The sequence below is a fragment of the Athene noctua genome, chromosome 5, assembly GCF_965140245.1.
Source record: "Athene noctua chromosome 5, bAthNoc1.hap1.1, whole genome shotgun sequence".
In the NCBI taxonomy this organism is placed as follows: Eukaryota; Metazoa; Chordata; class Aves; order Strigiformes; family Strigidae; genus Athene; species Athene noctua.
The window spans coordinates 6,414,878-6,439,613 of NC_134041.1; the positions used below are offsets into that span (position 1 = coordinate 6,414,878).

The 24,736-nt window shown below is 44.1% G+C and overlaps 1 protein-coding gene across 1 annotated transcript in view; it reads left to right on the forward strand.

The window, feature by feature from the left end:
• The first annotated feature begins 11,265 nt into the window (after positions 1-11,265).
• GLIS1 (GLIS family zinc finger 1) overlaps positions 11,266-24,736 on the forward strand; it is a 205,749-nt gene continuing 192,278 nt past the window's right edge. The window contains exon 1 of the mRNA XM_074908089.1: positions 11,266-11,617. Within this exon, the coding sequence (XP_074764190.1) occupies positions 11,266-11,617 (352 nt within the window). The remainder of the gene's footprint in view (positions 11,618-24,736) is intronic.

The window sequence follows — 24,736 nt, forward strand, 5'->3', positions numbered from 1 at the left end:
TCTTGCTGCCTTTTAATATCACTTACAAATGAGTAAGTGTCAGTTCTTATTTTATGTAAGATTGACATTTGAGATTATCAGAGTTACTTTGCCACTCAGATTCTTCACTGTTTTTCACGATATATTTTTCCCTACCCTTTTCTGTTAAAGGGCTGAGTAGAGATTTACACAGATACTTAGTGTGCTTAAGTGTTTCATAAATCTAGTTGATAACACTTTTAGTGCAGATGAAGTGTGTACTTTAAGAGTAGGAAACAGATGTGCCCAGGAATAAAACATGCTACTCTTCTGTAAGATGGAAATACTCCTTCACAGTAAAATGGGTGTGCAGAAAGGCATTGTTAGGACACAAATACTGCTTGGAAAGCTAGCAGCTTGGATTTTATCTTTAAGGTGACCTAGGAAACTAAGTTCTGATCTATACTGAAATGTAGAGGAAACATTACTGCATTTAGTAAAACTCCCAAGTAATGACATTGTGAATTCAAGTTTAGATCAACAGCTTTCTGTTAAGAGGGATAAGAAGGATGTTTTCAGAATATCCACCTTTTTCAAAATAATATACATTATGGGTAGTTTCTGGTGAAAAATACAACTTTTTAGAAGCATTTTTTAACGCTTTTTATCTGGAAGTAAATCTGTCTAAATTGTTTGAAAATTAACTGCTCGTTTTTTAAACTGACCTCACTGTGGTATCTACGCTAGAAAACATGTATGGAGTATGGAGAGCTTAGATATAGCTGCAGTACCTTACTGTCTATTCCATGGTCTTGCAGATGAATTTAGTGTGATAAGGAGAAACAAAATCTGGATCGTTTTCCTTATATTCTCTTTGGTGCTGTTAGGCCTGTGGGGGTTGTTTTGTGTTAGAGGACCTAAGATCTGGAGGTGGCCATGGTGTCAGTTATGTTGGTGTGATGAAATGAGCAGCTGATAGTGAGTGGTTGTGTAGTAATAATTATTTAGGAGGCCTGTAAGATTTGGGTAAAAGAGAAAACCCCACATGTACCATGAGACCTGCATATTGCTTTCCTTGGCAGAGACACATAATTTTCTTGTAGTGCAGACACTTCGTGTGTTAGATTTGATGGGGGAAATTAGAACAGTATCACTCCTTTTGCACTGAGATGGCTTACAGCAAACACTGTAAGGTGATGGACAGCCTTTCACTGTATTTAAAGGTTAAGCACAAAGTCTTTTAAAGCTTCCCCAAGCTTAACTTCCATCACAGGTTTAACCATTATGTCAAAGCCTCTTGCCTGCTTGGCTTATTAAATAATTTAATTTGCTTATTTTCTGGTATTGCAGTGTGCACCTGGAGTTAAAATGGTGCTTTAGCTAGTACCTCAGGTGTAATGGTTGACTCAAATACTTCAGCCAAAAGTTTCAAATAAAATTTGCATTTAAACAGGTGCAGAATATTATTTTTTTTATTGCTCTGGTATTTTCGGCAACACTCCCACAACTATAAGCTGTAAATTGTAATTAACAGTGTTATGGCTGTCAGCAGCAGGCTTAAAACGTTGGCTTCTTTGTGATGCCAGAGTGCTTGAGGTCTGTCCTTGTGTTGCAGTAGAGATTTGCACATGACATCTGCTAATGTGCGTGTGATTCATGGCATTCTCTGTGTATGAGAGAAGAGCTTTCAAAAGCTGATTGCTCTGTGGTTTCTTTAAAAGCCTTCAGTTCTTAAAGAGCTGTAGACCTTTTTTTTTTTTCCAAACCTTTACTTAAAAGTGCATCTTTAACAGTATCTCATGCTCATGAATGAAAGTGTACAAGAATATAAACGTATTTTGGGTGCCCTCGAAGATGTGGTAACTGGCTCACACAAACAGGGATAACATCTTTCTAGTTTTGGCTTTGGGAATAATTATATTCCTCTGACAAACTGCTGGTGTTTCAAGTCCTTTTTATATACTTCTGTCTTAACATAATTGGTCTGTGAAGCCTCTGTGAGGTATGGGAAGAGTCTCTTGAGTTCATTTCTGCATTCTGGGTAATGAGAGAAAAAAATAAAGCCTTTTTACAGTTGGTTTCTATGTAACTGCAGTTAAATTGGATCCCTCAAGCCTGATAATATTTCTCATCTGTTTAATCATATCAAAGCTGAGCTGCATCTTCTTGCTGGATTGCCTACTGAATGCACAAATGAAACTGATAGCATTTGGTTTGATTGCTGTTCTGGTAACCTTGCAAACTGCCTGCCTCTCCCTACAGGTTACCTGTAGTCAAGATTATCTGAAATTATTTCCACTGCAGCTGCACAAAGGTACGCAGTTGATGGTTTAGATCTGTTTTCCTGTTAAAACGGAGTAACAAAATATAGGCTTTCTTAAGCAATCTCTTACTAATCTGAAAAAAAAAAACAAACCAACCAACCCACCCTATCTTGCTTCGTTTTCTGAGATATAACTTCAATAATTCAAACTGGGGGGATAAATGCGGTGGCCCTAGTCCTTGGAACTTTTGCAGACTGCTGTATCCGAGGGAGCCAGGCAGGACTTGCTCGTTCAAGAGGAGCACTTTGCCACTTTGAAGAATTGTCTCGATGCCAGTTGCAGCTCAGGGCCTGAATGCACCCTTGAAATGAAGTGGTTTCGATTCTGTCGCTGCTTACTTTGAACAGAGGCTGCACTGTGTGTACTGTGCTTGGCGTCTTGAGGCCTTAAGCAGCCATCTTCCCACCTACCCAGGGACACGTATGGCTCGGGGGGCAAGGCAAGCGCCCCTGCACATGCATCCAGCTGCAACTGTGGAAGTATCGGTCTCCTGCTGATGGATTTGCTGGTACCTGTTCAGTCACAGGCAAGTCGTGCAGTCGATGGGCTACGTGCTCACCAGACCTCCCCCCCAGCTAGCAGAACCGGCCACGTACGGGATCTGATGCTCTGCAGGGGGGGAGGGCCTGACACTTTTGGGGGGTTGGGTGTATGTGGATCCATATGAGGTGGCCCCAGGAGCACCCTCAGCTGTGGGGGTGCTTCGGGCCACGTGCAGTGTGGGGTGGAAGCCTGTGGTGCTCTGCATGTTCGGGCAGGCATTTCATAGCTGCAGGGCTTCACATGCTGGTGGCAAGCATGCTCCCACCACTCCCATCACCACCTTTCTACAAAAATGCAAGAAAAAGATGAAGGTCTGGATGGAATCATCGCAGATACTGCAAGTTGAGGACCCTCCCCACTACCCACACACTCTCCTCCCCCTGTGGTCTTGATATTTTCCATTGCTGGTACTGTGTTAACATACTTACCATGTGGATCAAATGCACTTGGGTGCTGTGGACATACCTGGAATGTGGTTTGCCAAGCTCTTGTGTTGTAAGGGGATGTTCTCGCATCAGAATATTGCTTCCCCTTGCTGCAGACTCATAGTAAAGATTTGCATCTGGCATATCAGCTGTGGACAAACCTGTAGTATAAACAAACTGCAGCTCCCTTGTGTCTGAGAAAACAGCCTTAGAGAGAGCAAAACCTACACCATACTCCGATTTCAGAAGACAAAAAATAAATTAGGGAAGACCTCACCTTTCTGCTCCTGCAAGAATCTTGGGACTACAGTAGAGCTAGTCAGTCAAGAGATAGATGAAGGTGGTGTCCCTGGAGCCTGTCGTGAGATCAAAACACAAATTCAAGGGGGAATAGTTCCCTGGTGGCCTGCTGGATATGCTAGCTGGTTCTTCTAACAGCTGGTGATGGCATAGTTCTCTTTTTTCTTCTTTTTTTTTTTTTTTTTTTTTATCCCCCTAAAGAGTCAGTTCCTGAAGTAGGAAGAATTTCAGAGAAAACCATGGCCTAAGAAGTATGGGTATGTGCTTATGCAACCATCAGAGGAACCAAGTGCTGGGTGAATAGTGATCTCCTCTCCCTCCCCTGCCCAAAATCCCCCAAAATACAGGCTTTGTCTTTTGCTTCTTGAATAACTCAATTTTTAAATCTGACTGCTAAAACAGCAATGCTGGGGTGAGGTGCTGTATTTAACTGCATCTTGTCTAAAAAAGTATGGCAAGTGCCCTGGAGTGAATTTTGAAGAAATTGGAATTGGGAATATATAGCCTCCTGCAAGTCAAAGCTTGTACAGGTTATGTGTAAGCATCATTCTCCACTTGCTCAGCAAGCTTCAGCTGTGGGCTTACTAATATTAGATGTTTCAGATCAAGAGACAGGCTGGGTGGCTACCTTCAGGGCAAGCTTTGCTGATGGGGTGGATGGGGCACCAGCTTTGTAAACCGCTGAGTTCTGGGTCTGTTTACCAGCAGGGGCCACTGCTCAAAGCAAGTTTGTGGAAACACCAGGCTGCAGACCTTGTCAGGGGTGGTACAGAGTTTGGGGTTGAGCACAGGCCTGCAGCCTAGAGTTAGGTACTGAGGGGGCTGCTGCCTTTGTAAACCCTGGCAGTCAGGTCTGGGGAAGCCTTTATCAGCAACCGGAGTGTGGAATGAACGCCCAGTCTTGTAAGCAGTGCAGGTTGAACACTGCCAGGGACACTTGCCCTTATCACAGAGATCCCGTGCAGCGCCTCAGCTCTTCACAGGTGGCCACTCTTTGCAAGTCTCCCAGTTTCTGTAGACTGTTTGGGACACCAAGGCCTGAGTTTAACTGATGGAACTAGAAATGTGCTCTACTGTATACAATGATGGGAAACACTAAATAACCTGGAGCGAGGGGTGGGGAAAGCACTCAGTCTTTGTCACAATTTTAGCACTCAAACTGAAGCTTTTGGCTTCTGGGCCTCTGTTGTAAAATGGAGCTTAGTCTAACCACACCCTCCCTCACCTCCAATGGTGGTAATGAAGTATTTGTTTGCAAATTGGTGGGCTGCTGCAGTGATGGACACCAAAGAAATGCCCTGGAGTAAATGAATAATTCTGTATTCTGCACAGGGTTTGGCTAACGTGCAGTAAATATATTCAGTGTGTGGTCCAGACACCATGCCAATAAAGAGAAAACAGAAGAGTGACTAGCTGCTCATTCAGCAGTCACTACTTCAGTGCATTGAATATATGGATCCCCAGGCAAAATAACTGTGGGGCCGTGTTATAATGCCAGTACTGTAATTGATTTATAGCAGGCATGAATCGAAGTTGTACCAGCAATTCTAGTCCTGGCATGTCCCAGTGCTGAGGATTGGATCTTACAAGCTGAACGTTCTTAAGTTGTGCTGTCCTATTTTTTTGTTTGTTTGTTTATGACGAGTTTATTTTACTACCTGTGTTGTGTATGCATGGTGTGAGAGATGAATCTGTTTATGGACCGATGCAGAGAAATAATACATATGAATGTCTGAGGAAGCTAACTGCAGGTGTGAACAACCATGTCCTGAATGGAGGCTGGTTGAACCATTCTTCAGAATTTTTTTTTTCCTCAAAGTCCTCTAGAATAATCTACCTATTAACTGGGGAGGCGGGAGGGAGGGAGAGAACTGTAGTGTTAGGCTTTTGGAGATGCTGGTCATTTCTTGCAGTCTCTGCAAGACAACGGTGGATTCAAGATTATTGAGTGATTTTCCCAAAATATGCTGGCTATTGAAAAGAGACTTGTTTTTAAAAGATAAGGCACAGTGATCTGAGGAACTTATTTTTTCTAACAAAAAGGGCTATAAACAATCTGTAAGTTATGAGGCAATAGTTGAGTACATTGCTAGATAATATGTGGTCAGTTTGACCCTGCTGTCTTAATTTAGGAGGTCATTTTAAAACCACTATAAAGAAGGGGTTTGTGCTGCCTTAAAGGGATATGGGCAATCTCTAAGAAACGGGCATGCTTACAGAGACAATCCCTTTGGCTCAGTTTTTGTTTGGTTGTTTCTTTTTTACTATCTGTGGTGCAGTAAATTAAAACAAAAACAAGTCTGGACTTGGTATGCCTTTGTAAATAAACTGCTGTGTGTGAATCGACAGCTCGTTTGCAACCAGGTTATTTATAACCAAGTTTGTTATTTCTCCCACTAGAGAGCTTGTTTTGCTCTATATTAACAGAATGGTTATGGTAACACCTCCCACCTCTGTCTATACTGCAGCAATTACACAAAGGCCTCACAATTTCAACTGTGTCCTTTTGAGATTTAATTTTGTTGCCTGCTGGAGTAGAAGCAGGGATTTCAGTACGTGAGCTAGAGATCAATACTTCAACTCTGCTTGTTTGCTCTGCGCAGCTCACCTTACCTGGATCCGTTCTGCTTCATTCCTCTCCTCCCACAGGAGAGCTGATTGGGGAACCGGAGTTTTCAGCTTCTACAAGTTTCTCGAAGATCCGGTTTGTGACCAGCCACAATGCTGAGGCCGGTTACAACAGTCTGTTCCTGACAAAGGTAAAGAGCACACTTTGAAGACTGGATTTGGTGAACTGGGGTCCCCTTCATGTGATGTCCTTTTCCTGGTTTCCCTCACCTTTTACAGATGATCTCTCATTGTCCTTGTGTGTATTTAGGTCCCAGGCAGCATCATCTCAAGCCAGGACAGCTGTGCATCTGCTTGTGCAGCTGTGACCACAGGGGCTGGTGCTGTCCGGAGCAAAGAGACCGCGTGTCCGCAAAAGCACCTGTAGACTCTGAGAAAACCACTGTCATGGCAATGACCTGATTTTGGCTGCTATCAGCAGGGAAAAACTGAAGTATCAAACTTGTTTACACTTTGTTTTTCTCCTCACCACTCTGTGTAAGCTTTGAGTTGGGCCTGGTGTGATATGGCCTCGTGTATGCCCAGGGTGCAGGTATGCTAACTGTGCTGGGGTGCTGCGGGACTGCCTAGTTCCTGTGACTAACATGGTCCAGGAGCTGGTTTTGGTTGTCACAGACTTGTCCTACCACCACCAGTGCCCAGAGCCATGAGGACAAGGAACTTGGTGGTGTTTCAGTGCCGTCTGACTACAAGGACACCCATGGGCACAATAGGCCATTGCACCTGCAATTATCTATGTCCTGGCTTTTTCTTAGATGCTGTGAGGTATGATTTCACCCCAGCTTGAGTGAGCCTTTAGACTACTATCTGTTGTCTCTTTGGTCACCAACTAGGAGTGAATGGGCAGATGGGCAAGTCTCTGCTACTTATCACCTGTGTCCTACCCACTTGACCTAGCAAGAGGATATTCAGGCAAGCAGTTGCATTCCTCTAGATGTTTTTTATCCCAAATTGCAACCTCACCTTTCATATCTGATTCAAAATGAAGCAACCCTCAGGGACTGAAGATGGCCTATCTGCCTCAACTGGAAGGTCTGCTTTGGTGATGGCAATTTCATTAACAGAGGGAAGAGGCAACTGGGCTAGCGGCGGGTCATGCTGTGACCCATGACCGTAGCCCTTGGCAACCAGGAGTGTTGAACAAGAAGACTAATGTGGAGAAATCTTCCCCTCATTCTACTAAAAGGAGAGTATTGCTGTTGTGGGGAGAGAGGTCAACCAGTGACTGGTTTTCACAAGGAGGGGAGACACCCATCTAGCTCATGGATGTAGTGACAACACTGGGTGAATCAGTATTTGCTGTACAGCTTGTGCATACAGCAAAGTCATGGTGACCCAGGGCATAAAACAGTCTTAGCAGCCACGATTACGCTTGCTTGGCCTTTGTTCCAGAACCAAAACATATGAAGTGTCTTCTGATTCAGCAGGGAGAGAAAGGGAACTGTTTAACTCTTTCATGGGTGAGGTGATTCAAGGGCCATTTGTTCCTCCCACGTCTGTGGACTTGCTGGAGGAACCAAGCTAAGCTGTTGCTTTGGAACAGCTCTAGGTGTCAAATCTCTATCAGGCACAGGTAGGTCTGGAGGAGGATGTCCACCCACCGCCTGCTTCTCTTGCTCAGGCCCAGGGATGGGCATCCCCAGCCGGATAGTCCCAGCAAAGATGGGGCAGCTGCCAAATGCCTCACTCAAAACTGAGGAAATAGTGGTGGGAGAGGTGGTTTGAGTCCATGGCACTTCATTTCCTGCTGAAGGAATGTGGGTACCTGCAGCTTGAGCTACGCAGTCTACATTTCTGTGAGATGATCTGCCACAGAGAAATTTATTTTGCTGTGAAGGGCCTTAACCCTACGCGCTGCTGAAGCTTGGAGCTGTGATGTGCGTCAGTCCGAAGGCTTTCTGGCTTCCTTTTTCCCGGCTTAGAGGGTGCCCAGAGCACGGAGGAGACTCTGCCCGCTCCTGCCTGCCGAGCTGCCCAGCGCATGGCTATTGCTAAGCCAGTGGCGGCACCTGCCGGTATTTTTCAGAATATGCTTGATAATGGTGATGGTGAGAAAAATAAATAGAAATAAATAGTGGTTCAGAGCGGGACACGCGTGGCCTGAGGTAGGGAATGCAGAATGATGTGGGTTGACAACGTCAGAGCAGCCGAGGCGCTGAAGCTGTCCTTTTCCCTGCTTGCTCTGGGGAGATCCCTAACCATGAAAGAAAATCCCTCTAGGAAGCTACACAGTATCTCCCAGACTACCCGTTTTCTAGGAAGCCCCCTCTAGTTTAGATATTTGGGCAGCGTATATCAATATAGCTGTAATAATTTGCACAAGATGAACCCATATTCAGGATCCACCTAAACACTATTTTTTTTTCCCTTGTGCTGGAAGCAGCAGGATTACCCTGGTTACACTGCGTTCTGCAATAATATTTCCCTCAGTAAATTTTACTGCCTCTTCACGTCACTGGGGTTTAGACTGTTACCACAGTGTATTTGTGTCTTAAATAATTACTGTTTCTGGTAGCACTGCCAGTTGCCTTTAGCACTTCCAAATCAAAGAGAAAGAGTGGCTGGGTCCTGAGGGCCCCACAGATGGACGGGACTGAGGAGTTGATGCGGGTTAGCAGAGGACTGAGAGGTGGTGTGTGTGGCTGTAGAGAAGAGCTACGCAGAGGGATGATGTACGCTGAAAATTTTTACGTTGTTTTTATAAATCCCCGGGCTATCACAATGAAAATTCAGTGTTTGTGCCAGCTAGTCGATATTTAGTTTTGTTTCCTATAGAGGTAAGGTGGGAATTTCCTCCTTTTTGTAGTGTCTTGCTCCCACTAATATATTCTGAGGACATTTACCAGTTTTCAACCACATGACAGCTATTAACTTCTGATAATTTAAGACGTGGCCTTACAAAAGAAAAAGACCCTATTACTGCCCTTGTTGAGGGGAAAGGCTGGCAAAGTCCTTTGGACCTCAGGGCACCCACGCTGGGCAGGAAGGAGGCGAGGCACTGCAAATGAGGCTTGTTAGTACTGCTGCTCCCAGAACTGCTTGTTCCATCTCAAGATCTCATGTCTTTTATGGAGAGTCGCCACCCTCCCACCAAATCCACAACATTCACAGCGTTTTCCAGGAAAAAGTCATGCCCTTCTGTCTTGACCATTCCTTTACTCTGCAGGGTGGTATATGTTAAGGGGTTGGATAAAGCTGTGAGTGAGGCACTCTGTGCAGCATCTGTGCTGCAAGAAGATGGAGATCTCTGTTGTCTAGCTGCGGGATGTTCCTTGGGAGGGGCATAGCAAGAGCCAGTTCAGTAGCTGTCCCTCCTCGTGCTAAATCTCCCAAGCCTCTCTTTTAGGTTTAATGCGAACAGGCGTGATTTCTAAGCAGTTGTCTGTCTGGTTTACACCCGTGTAAATCGGGGGTGACTGAATCAATCCTATTTCTGGGCTGTCCTCGTGCATTACAGACCTGCTGTGCTGCACCTGTGCCGACGGCATCATGCAGGGCAGCGGGGTGCAGACATCTCCGGGCCAGCAAAAAGTGGGCTGGTGCGGCTCGCTGGTGGAAAGCTGCACATCGTAGCTCAGCCTGCGCTCGCTTGGAACCAGGCCCAAGCTAATAAACCCCGCTAGATTGCTTCCAGACCAGAGCTGGCCCAGGAGGAGCCAGCGCAAATGTCACTGCTCTGTGCTGCTTGCTCCGAGTGAGATTAATTGTCTCTGCTGGCGTGGGCCAGCTCCAGGCACCTGTAGGACAGGAAGGACGCACGGACGCCGAATGCACCTGAGACTGGGTCAGCGAGGAGATGTCTTGGCCGGGTTGTACCCACCTCTGGCCCATCTTCTCCCCGCCGGGCCCAGGCCCTTGGCAAGGCTCTTGCTCTCTCCCGCTGCTGCTCCGCCGTGACTCGCTGCAGTTGCTGTGGCTTTCGCACAGAAGTTGTTTACAGGGCGCTGCCGGCTGTTCAGCGGCTGCGTGGTTTTGTGGGTGCCCCCCGGTTCCCGCCTGTTGCGCGCCTGAGGCTGAGGCAGCCGGGGTGCCTGGGGACGGGCGCCGGCGACCCTCGAGGCCCGCGGGCAGAGGGGAAGGGTCCGGCCCTCCGGCGGCCGGGCGCTGTGAGGGAGGAGCGTGGGCCGCTCCGGGGGCGAGGGCAGGGACCTCTCCCCGCCGGGGCGGGCACCGGGAAGGTGCGGGCCCTCGCCCGCCGCCCCGCGGCAAGCGCGGGGTCCCCGTCCCCCCTCCCCTTCCCCGGCGGGGCGAGGCCGTGTGAGGGGCGGCCGGACCCCGCTCCCCGCCGCGCCGCTGTCAAAGCCCCGAGGGGCGGCCCCGGCGGCACAGCCCTCCCCCTGCCCGCCCCGACTGGCCCGAGCGAAGGGCTGGCCCCGCCGCCGCGCCAGGGTAACGGCCCGGGCCGCCTTCGCTCTGGCAGCCGGCCCTGCGGCGGGGGAGCGGGGCTGAGCCCATGAGCCCGGCGCGGCGGCAGGACGGGGCGCGGCGGGAGCCGGCGGGCAGCGCGTCCCCCCGGGCGGCCCCTCCCAGGTAGGAGCGCGGGGGCGCGGCTGTCACCGCCGCGCTGAGGCGCTGCCCGCGCCCGGGCGGGCTCTCCCTCCTCTCCTCCTCCTCCTCTTCTCCCTCCCTCACGTCTCGGCGCGTCGCCGGTGACCCCGGGGCCGCCGTGAGCGCCCGGCGTTGGCAAACACCCCCGGCGGCGTCCGCCGTTGCCTGGGCGGCCGCTGTTTGGACGCCTCGGCTGCGCGGCACACCGGCCGTGTGCCGGGGCCCCCCCGCCGCTGCCGGCCGGCCTCGCCTTCCCGGGAGCGGCTACGAAAAAACCCGGCGGTGTTGCCTAGAGAGGGAGGAAAGCCGACGCGCGGCGCCGGCCCCCCCCCGTCCCTCACGGGCGAACGGCCGCCGAGGTCTAAGCCCCAACCCACCCCACCCCCCCGTTCCTCCCCCCCCTCCGGCCGGTGTGCGTGAGGGAGCGAGCGGGGCTGGGGGCGCCCGGCGCGGCGGGCGGCCCTCCACGGGGCTGACACCCCCCTGTGCCGCCCGGTGCAGGCGAGCGGCGAGGGCCCCGGCAGCCGCCGGACGCGGCCATGCACGGTGAGCTCGGCGGGGGTCAGAAAGGCAGCGCCGGGCCGGCCCGCTTCGAGGTGACCGATAAATGCCAGGGAGCGGCTCTGAAGGAACTGCCGCGGGGGACTCGTCCCAGCACTGGTAAAGCTCTCCCGAACCCTCAGATGTCCTTTAAAGTAACTGTCGGCAACGGCGCTGACCGCACGGAGCCTCAGCAGAGCCCCCCTGAAATGTCAGCGCCTCTGCTAGATTTCATCCCCAAAAGACCCAGCATATTCGAGAGGATCCCGATTCTGCCGAGGGCGCAGGAGCTGCGATGCGCTAGAGGCTCTAAAGACTATTTCCAGCAGCAGAAACATCAAAGCGTGAAGGGTGAGTTTAAAACTGCATGGATTGAACGCTACCACCACCAAAAAAACCTATGAACCAAACAAAAAAAGTATATCAAGCTCCCCCCCTCGCGCCCCCACCCCCCCCCCCCCCTTTATGGTCTTCAGGATGTTTTCTAACTTGTTTATTTAACTGTAAACTTTAAATTTTTTTTATTTTATTTTTTCTCTATGTACCTTGGAGGCGCAAGATAAACCAGACTGGTTTTTGCCAATGGGAAGCAGAGTGTTTTTCAGTATTCTTTAAGAAATCCTAAAACCAGCATCTTCTTTATTTCTGAGCGCCTGCTGCTCGGTTCGGTCGCTTCTCGGAGGCGGTTGTTTTGGGGATGGTGCTGAACACTGGGTTAGTCTGTCCTGCGCCTGAGCGTGCGTGTGGGGTGTTTGTTTGTGAATATGCCTGACTGACAATAAACGCCTAGTTCTTATTCAGCAGTTTCACCACGGTTGCTTAGATTTATAGTTTGTATTTCAAGGAGGTGTTACAAATGCTGGATTCAGGCAGTGAATCCTCAGACTTGGGATTCCTGGTGCCTGCAAGGCATGCCGTAAGGTCAAATTCTGCTAGTTAGCAACTACCCAGTTTTCATCTATCCATGGTTAAACAAGTGGCACTGAGGTTAGGAATCGCCGACTAAAATCTGTTAGTTGCCCTTTTGAGCTAGAACTTGTTAACTGAACTGGAATTTGTTAATCAAAACTTAGTTTTAAAATAATCCCTCTGAGGTATCACTGGACGGGATCAGAGGGAATTCAAGCATTCCTTTATGCTACAAAGCTACTTGCACCTAAGTTTATTAATATTGCAGCAGTGTTTTCTGTAATGTTAAAAAGGTAATTCCCTTTTCATCTTCTCAGTCCTTTCCCATTCTCTATTTTAGAGATGTACATGCTGTTATCTTGTTGGTGTAAGGCAGTTCCCACTAGGATTTTTCAGTGCATCCCTTTCTGTCCATTCTTCTGAAAAATGAAAGTAGACTGCGTGCCCTTGGATTAGTAACATTTTCTTTTGTGAGCTTGTTACCTAGGGTGATGGCACCTCTCACTGCCGTGAAGTTATGTTAATGAACACCTCAATCTGTGCTAGGTCTGTCCTGCAAACTGTAGGATGTTTGTTCATCACCAGTGAATACAGACAGAGTGGAGCAGCAGGTTATAAATTACCTTTTTTATTTTTGTTTGTTAATGCTGCAATTCTTCTCTCCTGATTTAAAAAAAAAAAAAAAAAAAGGTTGTTAATGTTTGGCAAGAATGAAATGAAGGTCTGTTACACAGAACTGGGTTTGGAGGGGGGAGAAGGAAGATTCACGAGGTATGAAGGGACAGCTAAAGCTCTTACACCACTGTGCTGCTGCGACTGCTGCCTGTAGAAGGGACTCGTGAGGTGTTCAGGTTCCTTGTGGACCTACGAGTGAGGTTGGTGCCACTTGATTAGGGTTTGTACCAGCTTAAAATCCTGCCTGTGCATTGCCCTGCCTAAGCAGACTGTTGAAGCACTTTCTTCTTTTTTTTTTTTTCCCCCTCCCTTTTTTCCTTTGGGCTACTTTGTCCTCTTTTCATGTGTATTCCTCTTGTGGCTACTGTGGAGGGCAGGGTTGTAGGGAGGGAAAGAAGAAAAGTGTCATTTCCATCCACTCGGGACTTCTATAGTAGATGTAGGTGGGCCTGGGAGAAGGTTTCTAATTCAACTTTCCTGACTGATAAATTTCCCGTTTTCACCACTGGGAAAAAAATTGTGTTTTAAGTTTTGTTGCTGTTTTTTGTTTAATGTATTTTCTGTCCAGGGTGTTACCTTGTGGTTGCTTCAGCAGATGGGTGACTTGAGTCATGGGAACAAGTAGGAGGTATCCATGGGCAGGATAGGGTTCATTTACTGAGTGTGGTGATTTGATGGGTAATGTTGGATTTTTCCAAAGATGGCAGAACTGGATTTTTTGGATATTTGTACTGGATTTTTGGGGTATTTGTTTTTGTTTTGTTTTTTTTTTTCCCCTGTGAAAATATTTTCAGGAGAAGTTAGGGAAGGTAAAATTTTGGGCTAGAGTCTGATTTAAAAAGTGTGGGCTGTGCTGCACCTTCTGACCTCTGACGGTGTCAACAAGTGCCTCAGTGTCCACTTGGGCATTTTGGAGTTCTCCCACTGAATACTGCGAGCTGCTAGCCCCTGCTCAGCACCCTGTGCCTCTGAGTCAGTTCCACAGAACTAACAGAAGTCACTCAATTGCTCACTGTGATCTAACTGTAAAATCAGAGCTCTGTGTATCTAAAATGAGCTACGCTGCAGGCGGGAGAGTCACTGATCTTTCAAGGAGCGGTGTAAACCATCTCCCAACAACCCAGGTTCTCTCAGGAGGATAAAGAAAAGGACCAGGGATGGCTGTATGTGGATGTGATACAAGAAGATACAGCTAAAAAGTGGGATTGAGGGAAATACTCGGATTTACCCAAGAAAAGGTTTTGGGAAGGAAACTGATGACAGCTTGATTTCAGATCATCGTGCTGTGCGTCTCCTGCTCTCCAGCCCCTGAGTACCGTGTACCCAGTAATTCCCTCTACAGTCTGGGTTAGATTACAGAGTGTGCCTCCTGGTTTTGGTTTATCCACAGTTGAAAACTGCAAGTAGGGAGGGTAAAAGACCCTCTTTAACAAGACCAAAATCAATTTTTATAGTTGCCTGTAAAAAATACTTATTTTTTCTAAACATGCCTTTACTTTTCTTTGGATTTTTTTTTTTAAAAAAAGAATTAATCAAAATTATACACTACCCTACTAATAAAAAGGGTAACTTTGAAGTAATCACAATGGGGAAGAAGCATCCTGCTGTTGTAATGTCTCTGTGGTGTTACTCCACTGCTTCACAGTGTTTAAGTTACGATCCTGTAAAATGCTTCCGTGCCTGAGCAAGTCTTTTTACATGAACAGCCAAACAAAAATTTGAGGGGTAGTGGTGAGGATTACTTCTGGGAATCAGATCATTTGGGTCTAAACTTTGCAGGATGGAGCTGTTGGTTGTGTACCAGAAATGCCAGTGTTTTGGGATTGTGCTTCATGTTTTGTTCTGTTTGAGAGCAGTTTAAAATAAACACCCAGTTTTCACCCAGCCTCCTCCTTCTGGTATGATTGGCTGTGATACACACCACGCTTTTCTTGATCATTGATTTCCTTGTGTGTCACAAGGCAGAGTATTTGCACCCAGACAGTGGGTCTTGGAGGCATTTGTGGTCTGCTCGTCAGAGTAACCGTACCATAAGGTATGAAGTCCATTTTACAGTATTTTCCTGGGATTCTGTGGTTTTGGTTCTGTTGCATTGAATTTTGTGCTATGGTCTTACCATTTTGAAACTAACACAGGGCAAAATATTGTCAGTAGGAAAGAAACTTTTGGGAAATAAAGCTTTTTAGTGGTGTCAAAAGAGTAATCTATAAAGATGTCAAATATCTCAGTTTTTTTAATGCCATTGATTATGGTTGTTACCAGGAAACACTTTTCCTTTTCATTCTTTTCCAGGTTCGTTCGGTGTACCTAATTCATGACTCAGTAGGAATGACGAGATTTATCCTGTTAGTTGTGCCACTGGGAAATCATCCAAATGGCCCAGACCTTTGCAGTAACCGCTTCAGATATTAACTTACAGTGGGCAAAACAATAAGCTGTTCGGGTTGCAGTAGTTGCATGTTTCCTCGTTGAGAGTATTTTTTATTCAGACAAGGATAAAGTGGGGTGTTTTGGTTTTTTGTTTGGTTGGTGGTTTGGTTTTTTTTTTTTTTAGCTGTAGCTGCTTTCAGCAAACATACAACCAATGTATTAAAACGTATTAATTTTCTTCTGCTGTTGAGAAGAGGGTTAAATCTTGCCATTTCTACCCCCTGGGACTCCTTCCTTGGTTAACAGGACAGTCCTTGGATAAGTAACAGCTTATACTATTGGGAACTTAAGCAAAAGCATATGTTTTGGTTATGTGACTTATTAGGTGCATCGGCTGGTCTTGGGCCTGATTCTGCCATTTTCTTTCATACTTTGTCTGTGTTCACCTGAATTATCCCACTGGAGCAAATGGAACTGTGTAAGAGCTGATAAATATTGTATGGGCTGATAAGGAGACAAGGAATGGGCTCACTGGTATGATGATCTCTAAACTCTCAATTTTACATAGAGCTGTAGGAATAAAATTTTCTCCTTCTCACTGTAGTTCCCTTGCTTGCTGCATTTGGACTCTCCACTACAAAAAGGAATGGAAAGGTTTATTTTAACAGAACTGGTAGTTAGAAAACTTTTTATTCCATGATCTGGTGTTTTTTTTGTTTTTTTGTTTTTTCCTAAGGGGATAAAGGAGAAGAAACTGCAGATTGGAGAATGTGTGCATAAAGTAATTTGGGATAAATTGTGACTGTCCCCTCCTCTCTTAAACTGGCTAGAATGCTTACTTACCTTGAATAGGAAAAGAACTTTCAATTACTTGCTGCTGAAGGAAGTTGTTCTAATGATTTGTGTTGCAGAATCAGTCACTGAATTGAAGATGACCCTTTCATGGTTTAGTTTAAAATAGGTTTAATTGTAGCTAATAATTAAATTCTTTATTATTTAGGGATTGGTAGTAGAGAATATTTAGTAAATACAAACTAGAAGATCTAACGATCAACCTGCTATGTAAAGGCATTCAGTATACTTGTAAGAAGCAAAAAAAACCCCCTTTCTGCTTCAGGAAAAAATTACAGCTATTGGAAAAACTGAAGAGAATAATATTGTATCTATCTTAATATTGTGTAGAATTATATGGAATAACAAATAATGTCAGATTACAGAAAACAAGTCTGATCTGTGGAAGAGATTTTTTAACTTCTTGAGTTTTAATTGAAGGAATAGAAGTAAATAAATTATCTTTAAGATGTTACATTAACACATGGAATGAAAATGGAGATTATTATGTACTCTGCTAAATGGGAAGAGAGGGAAAATATAGTTGCCTTTCTTCTTTTATAATAAGAAAAATTTTAAAATCTACACATTGCTGTGTTGTAGTCTCATCAGCTACAAATACTTTGGATTTAGCATATTCTAAATTATGTATTCAGCTATATCTGAATGATTATTTATATGTTCAACCCTGTATATACATAAGATGTTAAACTGTATGCTGAGGATTTTTAGTAGATTTGAGGTTATATTCTAGAAGTTCTTCAAGTTTCATTCAGCAAAACTGCTAAATGTAAAGTGAGTGTCTTCTGGGAGACAGTACTTCATTGCAACAGTGTTTTGGTGGGGATTTTTCGACTTTCAGTGAGCGAAGATGCTTGTTAAGTCAAATAGAGGAAGAAAATTTTACTCTAATCGATTAGTATCAGTAGGAGTCTTGCCACTAACTTTGCTGGGTGTTTCAATCCTAGTATTAGAGAAGTTCTTTATCCTGTGTACAGGGAAGAAGCTTGTAGAACAAATAACAAGCTTGTATTAAATCCATCTGTAAGCTAGGAAGTGGAATAATGTATGGACTATGAAGAGAAATTTGTAGTACTGTGAATATAATTTCCATGTTCACTACCATGATTACCGTTATTCTAGAAATGTGAACCTCTGCTGTTCAGAACTGTAGAAGATGTCGATGGCAGGGTAATTGGAGAGGGAATATAGATGTAAACCGCTCCATTTTGCACTCCAGGTTTCCATCATTATATGTCAACAGGCTTGAACAAGGCATGCAATCTAGTAATCACTTCACAGTGCATGAAACTGCTTTTAATAGACTGTTGGTTTTGTTTGCCTTTTTTTTTTTTTTTTTTTCCCCTTGGTTGTTTCCCAGCACACTGATGTAACTCAAAGAATACAGGGTTCCAAAGCAAGGGCAGCGCTCACAAACTGTGGTACGGTGTAATCTCGCCCTACAAATGTGCAAACAATAGCAAAAGTATGTGTTTCTGAATATGGCACAGCTGTTATCATCTCCTGAGAGCAGGGAGCGTTACAGTGACATAGACAGAACGACCAGTTAAAACCACTCATGCCGTTTTATTGCGTTTAAATGGGGCATGTAAAAAGAGCAAGGGCCGGTTCTTCCATTCAGATAAGTATCAGTTCAGGCTACTGCAGTACTACCTTTCTGCACAGGCTTTGAAGAATAGAAGCAAAGAATTCCCCCTCTTCCTTCCCCTCCCGTTACATTTCTGGCACCAGGTATGTGAAATCTCAGGTGGAACCTGGAACTTTCAGTTCTCAGAATCTGCGCTTCACTAGTAACCTGGAACAAGGACTTTTATTTATTTATTTATTTATTTACGGCCTTTAGTTTGGGTATTTTAAATGATTGTTAATGATTAAGATTATTTGTAGGAAGGGGACTACTTGAAGAACAGGTGAGACATCGCCAGAGCTGCAATACGAAATAGATCCAAAATCTATGTTTTAGGTTATTTAAGGTTTTGAGCATTTAGGAATTACAGGGTTGGTCTCGTTCAAATCATCACAAAGTACTTGAACTCTTTTTTTTTTTTTTTCCTAAGCAATTGTTTTGCTTTAAATCTTATAATTATGTCTGACTTTTCAGTCATTATGTCTGAATGTGTGTGTGATTATTCTGCATGGTGGATCGGTAAGGAGCACTGTAATTGAATCTACCTGATCAAATTTATTCTAAGGGTTAAATGAATGCAAAACGTCTTAAACTGCCTTTAATTCTGGCATTTACATGTGTGAGAAGAGGGCTTTGTGAGAGCTATAGAGTTGTCAGTTGTTTTAGAATCAGAGGAAAGCAAATACATTCTTAGGTGTTTTTTTGCATATTTAGCCAGAGGGAAAAATGACACTGAGGCGACATCATCAAATACTGTAAAACTAACTTTTTAATACAGATCTCCATTGTTGTTTTAAGTGCTTAAGGGGTTGGCAGTTCGGTTTATTTTGGAACTTGCTGAACTATATGAAGTGTGTCTCCAGGGGCCTGGTATTTTAATACCTAGTAGAAGGTTGTATAACAGTAGATGATGTATTTTGCCTGCCTTCTAATGCTGTAAATAAATTTACACGTGCTGGCTTGGGAGAGCGTGTCTGAGGTGTAAATCAAAGGCTAATATAAGAGGAAAAAAACAATTAAGTGATACCTTGTAACCAGTTAGGGATTTTTATCAATTTATTTATAATCAAGAGATGTAAGAGCAATAATATGTATAAAAAGGTTAACAAGAGGTTCTTCCCAGGAAGAAGTAGAGGGTCTAGGATTATTTAAAATAAGTGCTGTGGTCTGCTGCTTTTTCACAATTTGCTGTGGTTAAGTCACTTAAATACTGAAGTCAACAATCCCCTAGGCAAAGAAAGATAATATAATTTTAAGCATATTGTAAAAATTGAAATTTGGTGGCTTCCACTGTATAATCCTATCTAAGTCTTTGTTGTAATAAAAGGAAAATACTGTGTCAGTTTTGGAACATAATCTTTTTTTGTGTTTCAAGAATGATAAATGTGCTTCAAACAAGCGATACAACAGTTTATTAATATGAATGTTTTGCTAAATACTGCATGCTTAACGCAATCCCCATTCCTTTATAATAAGTTTAAATATTAATTCTTTGGAATGCTAGATGCCTAAAGCTAGATAGAAATGCTGTGCAGTTTCAGATATCTAGGAGTGGGCTTGTGAAACAGGATATTTAACTGGGAGAGATGAGTAGCACATTTCGGAGTTATTAGGGCAGAACAACAATGCAAGAGGATGACTTTAAAAAAAAAAAAAAGCTACAAAATTATTTTCTGTGCATGAGGCTTAAATACCTCAGAGTTATTTATTTGAAATACAAGAGTAGATTTCCTATGTATGTAGGTTCTAGATTGCATTTTTTTATTATTATTTTGTTTAAATTCTTTTTAGCTGCCTGCCCCTCTCTAAAGCAGCTGGCTTTGATTTAACCTGAATCCTTCACTGGGAGCAAATGATCAGTCACTTACAATGACTGTATGTTGTGCTCTTTGATGGAACATCTCCGTAGTGGCAGGCGCTCAAGAGAGAAGACCAAATAGGACAGGAAGCAGCATTTTGCATTCAGAAGGACTCATTTCACCCCAAAACAGTTATGGCTTATTGTTCCTTATGTAAATCCTGCCTACTTCCCAACCCCCATCTGTGCTGGACAGAGAAGAGAGAGTTAAAGTGAGAACAGATAAAAGAGAAAATTTCTGTTTTATTTCCCAGTATTTTCTGGGAAAATCCCAGAAAGGATTTAGCATGGGGTTTCATAACTCCTGCTTTGCCCTGCTGCTTCTGCTGAAATTACAGGGAGTTGTAGCATTTACTTCAGGAGAGGGCTGGTATTGAATGTTTTTTAAAATCCCATTTGTGCTCTTTTGAGGCACAGAAGAGAATATGCAAGTGTTAAACTCTTTCCCATAAAGAAAACTGTCCAAGCAGGAGCAGCCCTGTAGCTCAGATGCCAAGGTCACTCAGCACAGCATGTTCACCTTTATTTTTTTCTTCCTGTTCAGGACCTTACATGAGTCTGAAGCTGGTGTGATCTTCCATCGTATGTGAAAGAAGCAAAAATGGTGAAGGCAGAGAGAAATGACACAAGGATTGTGCCAGCACATGACATGTCCAAGTATATAAATGTTTGAGATTAAAAGAGTTAGGGTACTTGGACTCTATTCTAGGTTGTACCACTTACTTGTATCATTTTGGGGCAAGACTCTGGATTATTCGTGGCATATCTCCTGCAGGAGTGTAACAGAGTATGGTGTGGAGAAAGACGAGCCAGTTTTGGAGCCAGAAACAGTGGAGTTGTTTTGGCCAGCTTAATTTTCTGTGCTGAGGGACAGAGTTTGTTAGTTCAGGTGATGTGGCTGCGCTGTGTTTGGCATTCGATCTGGTGGTGTTGCAGGATGCTGCACTGCAACAGATGGCTCTATCAGCCTGGGGTGCCACTGGCTTGAGAGTGGCTGCACCCCCTCTCCACAGTGTGTGCATGACCAGATTTCTCTCTTGTGCTATGTGAAGAACGTGGTGCTTGCCCTTGGTGGTAAGTCTCCTCGAGTGTGAGTGGTGGAAAGTGCAAAATACATATTTGTTATCTTTGGGAGAGTAAGGTTTTGAATGGAACATTTTAGTCGGGCTTCTTACTGCTTGGCATCTGGTTTACGCTGCCAGTGGCAGAATTGTTGCTGAGGAACAAATTTGCTCATTTATTTTAGTGCTTGACACACTGATGTGAGGGAAAGGAGGCTGCATTAAGGGACCTGTGTTGGAAATAGCCAATAATAAATACCTCTTGGGAAGAGGATCTTTCCCCTTGGTTTGCTGGAGGAAGCAACTTCAGGTTTGCCCTTGCCTTCCAGCAGATGGAAAAGTCTCTCACGGCTGTTGTTCTTGAGGTAGAAATCATCTGATGGATTGTATGTCTCCTGGGCTTGAGGTGCAGGTAGCTACTACAAGGTTCCTGAGATCCTCATCACTCTGGCAGTCTAGATTTTGCACGCACCTCAGACTGTCTTCCAGGAGTTGGAGAAGAAAAAGCAACACTAAATTCCTCCTTTCTGGATATCTGATTGTTGTAATGTTCAGTTTCCTTGAAGTCGTCAGAGCTGGTTTATGTTCAACTGAAACTGAGCTGGCCTGATTCCATTATCCCTCGTTGTGGTGCACATCTGAAGTGACGCCATTTTAAAACCAGGAGTGGAGAAAAAGGAGACAGACTTGAGCCCTGGAAGGCTAATGCATAGAAGTTTGTTCTGTAAGTATGGACTCAGTTCACTTGGCAAAAGAAAAAGATGTCTCACGTTTTTAATCTGAACAGTTTTGGTTCTTATTCTTCCTCTTGCCAACTCACCACAAGTTTTGTCTTATATTCTTTGAGTTCTTAAGCTATTCGATAAGGTTTGCTGACTTGTCATCTTTTTTGTGGGGATAAGCTATAGACTTTGTGTGTGAATGGTTCTCTCTTCAAAACAAAGATCCCCATGCATTTCAGCATCTCACTGATTTGAATGGGTATGCAGGAAATTTAAGGGGATGTTTACCCCTAGAGCCCACTTGCTCTTTCCATGCCCTTGAGTCTCAATAACTTATTCTTTCTACTCTCTTAGCCTCCTGGCCTCTGTCTTTTTCTTTGTGCAACTTTGCTGTTGGCTTATTTTTAAATATATGTAAAGGCTTGTAACTTACTTGAGTTGTGGGCTAAATATGTGGAAGTATAGCAACTGGGTGTAAATAGCTTCTGGTCTGTTGAATGTGTAAATGTTCAAAATCTGTGAGGGTGATTTGGCTAGCTTTGATTGGAAACATTATTCATACGAGATCTCCTTTCTCTTACTACATCTTGTCAGAAGCTGTTAGGCAGAAATTACTGGCATGAATACTCAGACTGCTTTGTCAAACTTCACTTTTATGCCTGTTTGCTTATAAGTTTGCCACTTCCACAAATACTTTTACAAGTGCGTATGTTTTGCAAGATTAGTCATAGAAGGGGACCAAAATCTAGAAAGCAAGGGCAAACTATTGGAATGACTAATCATCAGTAGTGTTTTGAGCCCAAATGTATGATGGCATTGGCTACAAGTGCAGTTTATTTGGCAAGTTTGAGTGAAAACACTGGTGTTCCGTAGAGGCTTGCTGCTTCTGTGGTACCCAGGTTAAGTTTCTCAAAATGGCACTAACCTGTTTGGGCAACTTTCCTTGCTAAGGGTTAGTGTTAATGCTAACAATAGAGTTTTTATTAGCTGCTGGAGAAGTTGCTGGGAGACTTGAAAATTAAGAACAGTAAACATTAGAGGTGATAAAGATGTTTTATGCATAGGGTAGATGTTTTGGCAGCAAGCAGTCACTCTGAAGTGACGGGGAGGCAGTTTCAGTGCCTAGCTAATGTGAGACTTAAGAGGAAACTTGGTGAAAAATAGCCTTATAACCAAGTAGAATTTAGGTAAAAATCAGTTATGATACTAACTACCACTAGAGAAAATAATCTGAAAGACTATGTACAGCTTCCAGAGGGAAAGCTCCCAACTACAGCATTTGCTAGTTTGATGAGCAACCCAAACTTTGAATAAGCTAGATATGAGAAGGACCTTCTAAACATGGAATCCACCAATTTATAGACCAGTTATCATTTGTGTGCGTGGTGCCCACACATCCTTTAGAGGCACCAGTCTTGTTCTGCTGATATGGAAGAAAATCTCCTATTGCATCCTTTCTGAAGTCTGTAGGTTTTCCCTGTTGGTACTAAGTACTTTGTGAAATGCGCATGATGTTCAGCACCTCCTGTCTCTTCTACATTGGTTTATTCTTCCACAGGGTTTATGTGGGCTCAACACTAGGAAAGATATTAACTAGGAGTGTAGTTAGCTTTTGATATATGGTGTGCAAGCAGGCTACGAGTTGTTTGTCACTGGAGTTTTTAAAGAGAGGCTGGATGGAAATCCTGCTGTGGGATGTAACTCTTTGGGCCTGACCCTCTTTCCTGGGACATTTTAATTCCCACACTCAACTGCTTAGGTGCTATATAGAGTTACAATAGGTCCTTCAAACTGTAGTACTCCAGGTTTCTATCCTTTCCGACTTACTGAACAAAGTTCAAATCCATCCTTGTCTAATGTTGGTGTTTCTGGTCACTCATTTGTTTGTCAAGAAAACACCGAGAAGGCATGCAATAAAAACCAGACTGAGTGAAGGGCTCTAAGAGCAGCAGTTGGGAGAGTCAGTGGTGGGACAACTGGGCATAGAAAATGATTGATTTTTATGTGCAAAGCAGTTGTGAAATGTTCTGTGGCATTCTGGGGACATGCCATTGCTAACAAACGATTGCCTGTTGGGGATAGAAAATGCCAACCATTGTTCTGAAGAAGGAAATAGCCTTATTGATACTGAATTAGGCTCACATTGAATTATCATTATTATTCATTCGCAATGCATCCTGTTTTCCAAATATGAAAATTAACTGACCATGCTGAAGTCCCCCAGCACTGTCAGCCTTTAGTTGTTGGTTATATCTACATCCTCACGGTCCAGGTGGAGTTTAGACTGTTTAGGACCGGGGATGTATTGTGGTGGAAATCTGCATTAACAGAGCAGCTGAAGGAAGCTGTTCCGCTTCTTAAAAGCGTTTATCAAGCTTGTTCTTGTTTTACAACAAGCCTGAGAGTGAGGCTGGCAGAGGTAAATGTGTTGGTAGATTAGACTTAAGCTTCTGGGATACATTTTGAATTGTCACATGCAATGTTGATGGCAGAAAAATGGGGGTATAGAAAACAGTAATGTTGCCTTTTGAATGGAGTAAAAAGTGATTTGTTTACAGAAATTGAGATGCACACTAAACAACGATATTTTGTACAGTGACAGTATTTTGTATACAACTCTGAAAGTTTGAGTTTTGTTCCCTGTGTTATCTAATAGTTTCTCCTCCTGACAGAAAATATAAAACCACTGCCAGTAAATTTTGTTGCTTCAGATTAAGGGAATAATAAATAAAAATTAGGAAGCGACTGGCATGTGACATAGATTTCTTAAGCAGTGATCAGGAACTGGATAATGAGTATTTTCATGCAGTCAAACACATGAGATTGTACCTTGGCATGGAGGACATAAAGTGTTTTCGTAGGTGGAAGGCTGTATATCCTGGAAAGCAGTGATGCTGGAAAGGATTGGGATGTCCTATTCAATTGGTATTAGAAAATAAATTTCTAATGGGGTACAAGGTGATATGATAGGTTATTAAAAAGCATAGGGAAGTGATGTTATCTTTCAACAGAAAGCATCAGTCCAGTTGCAGGAGATAGGAGTAATGCTCAGACTTTTTAAAATGGCTTTGAAAAATGAAAGGATTTGGAGAAGACCTCAAAGATGCTAACCCATATGTGGAAGATTAGAGGCAATCTGATCTGTTCTGGAGATGCACGAGAGGAGAAAATATGTGATACTTGAGGGTTCTTTTGGGTGCAGAAAAATGCAGAACAGCATCTCATGGCTGGAAACAGAGAAAGATTAAACAAGAAGGAAGACCCATGTTTCTGACTGCGAGGATAATTAACCCTGACACAGCTTAGCAAAGGATCTGATAAACCCTCTGGTACTTGGAGTTGCTGAGCCAGAGTTGGATCTTCCTATGGAAGAAGTTAATAATTTCAACCATGGAC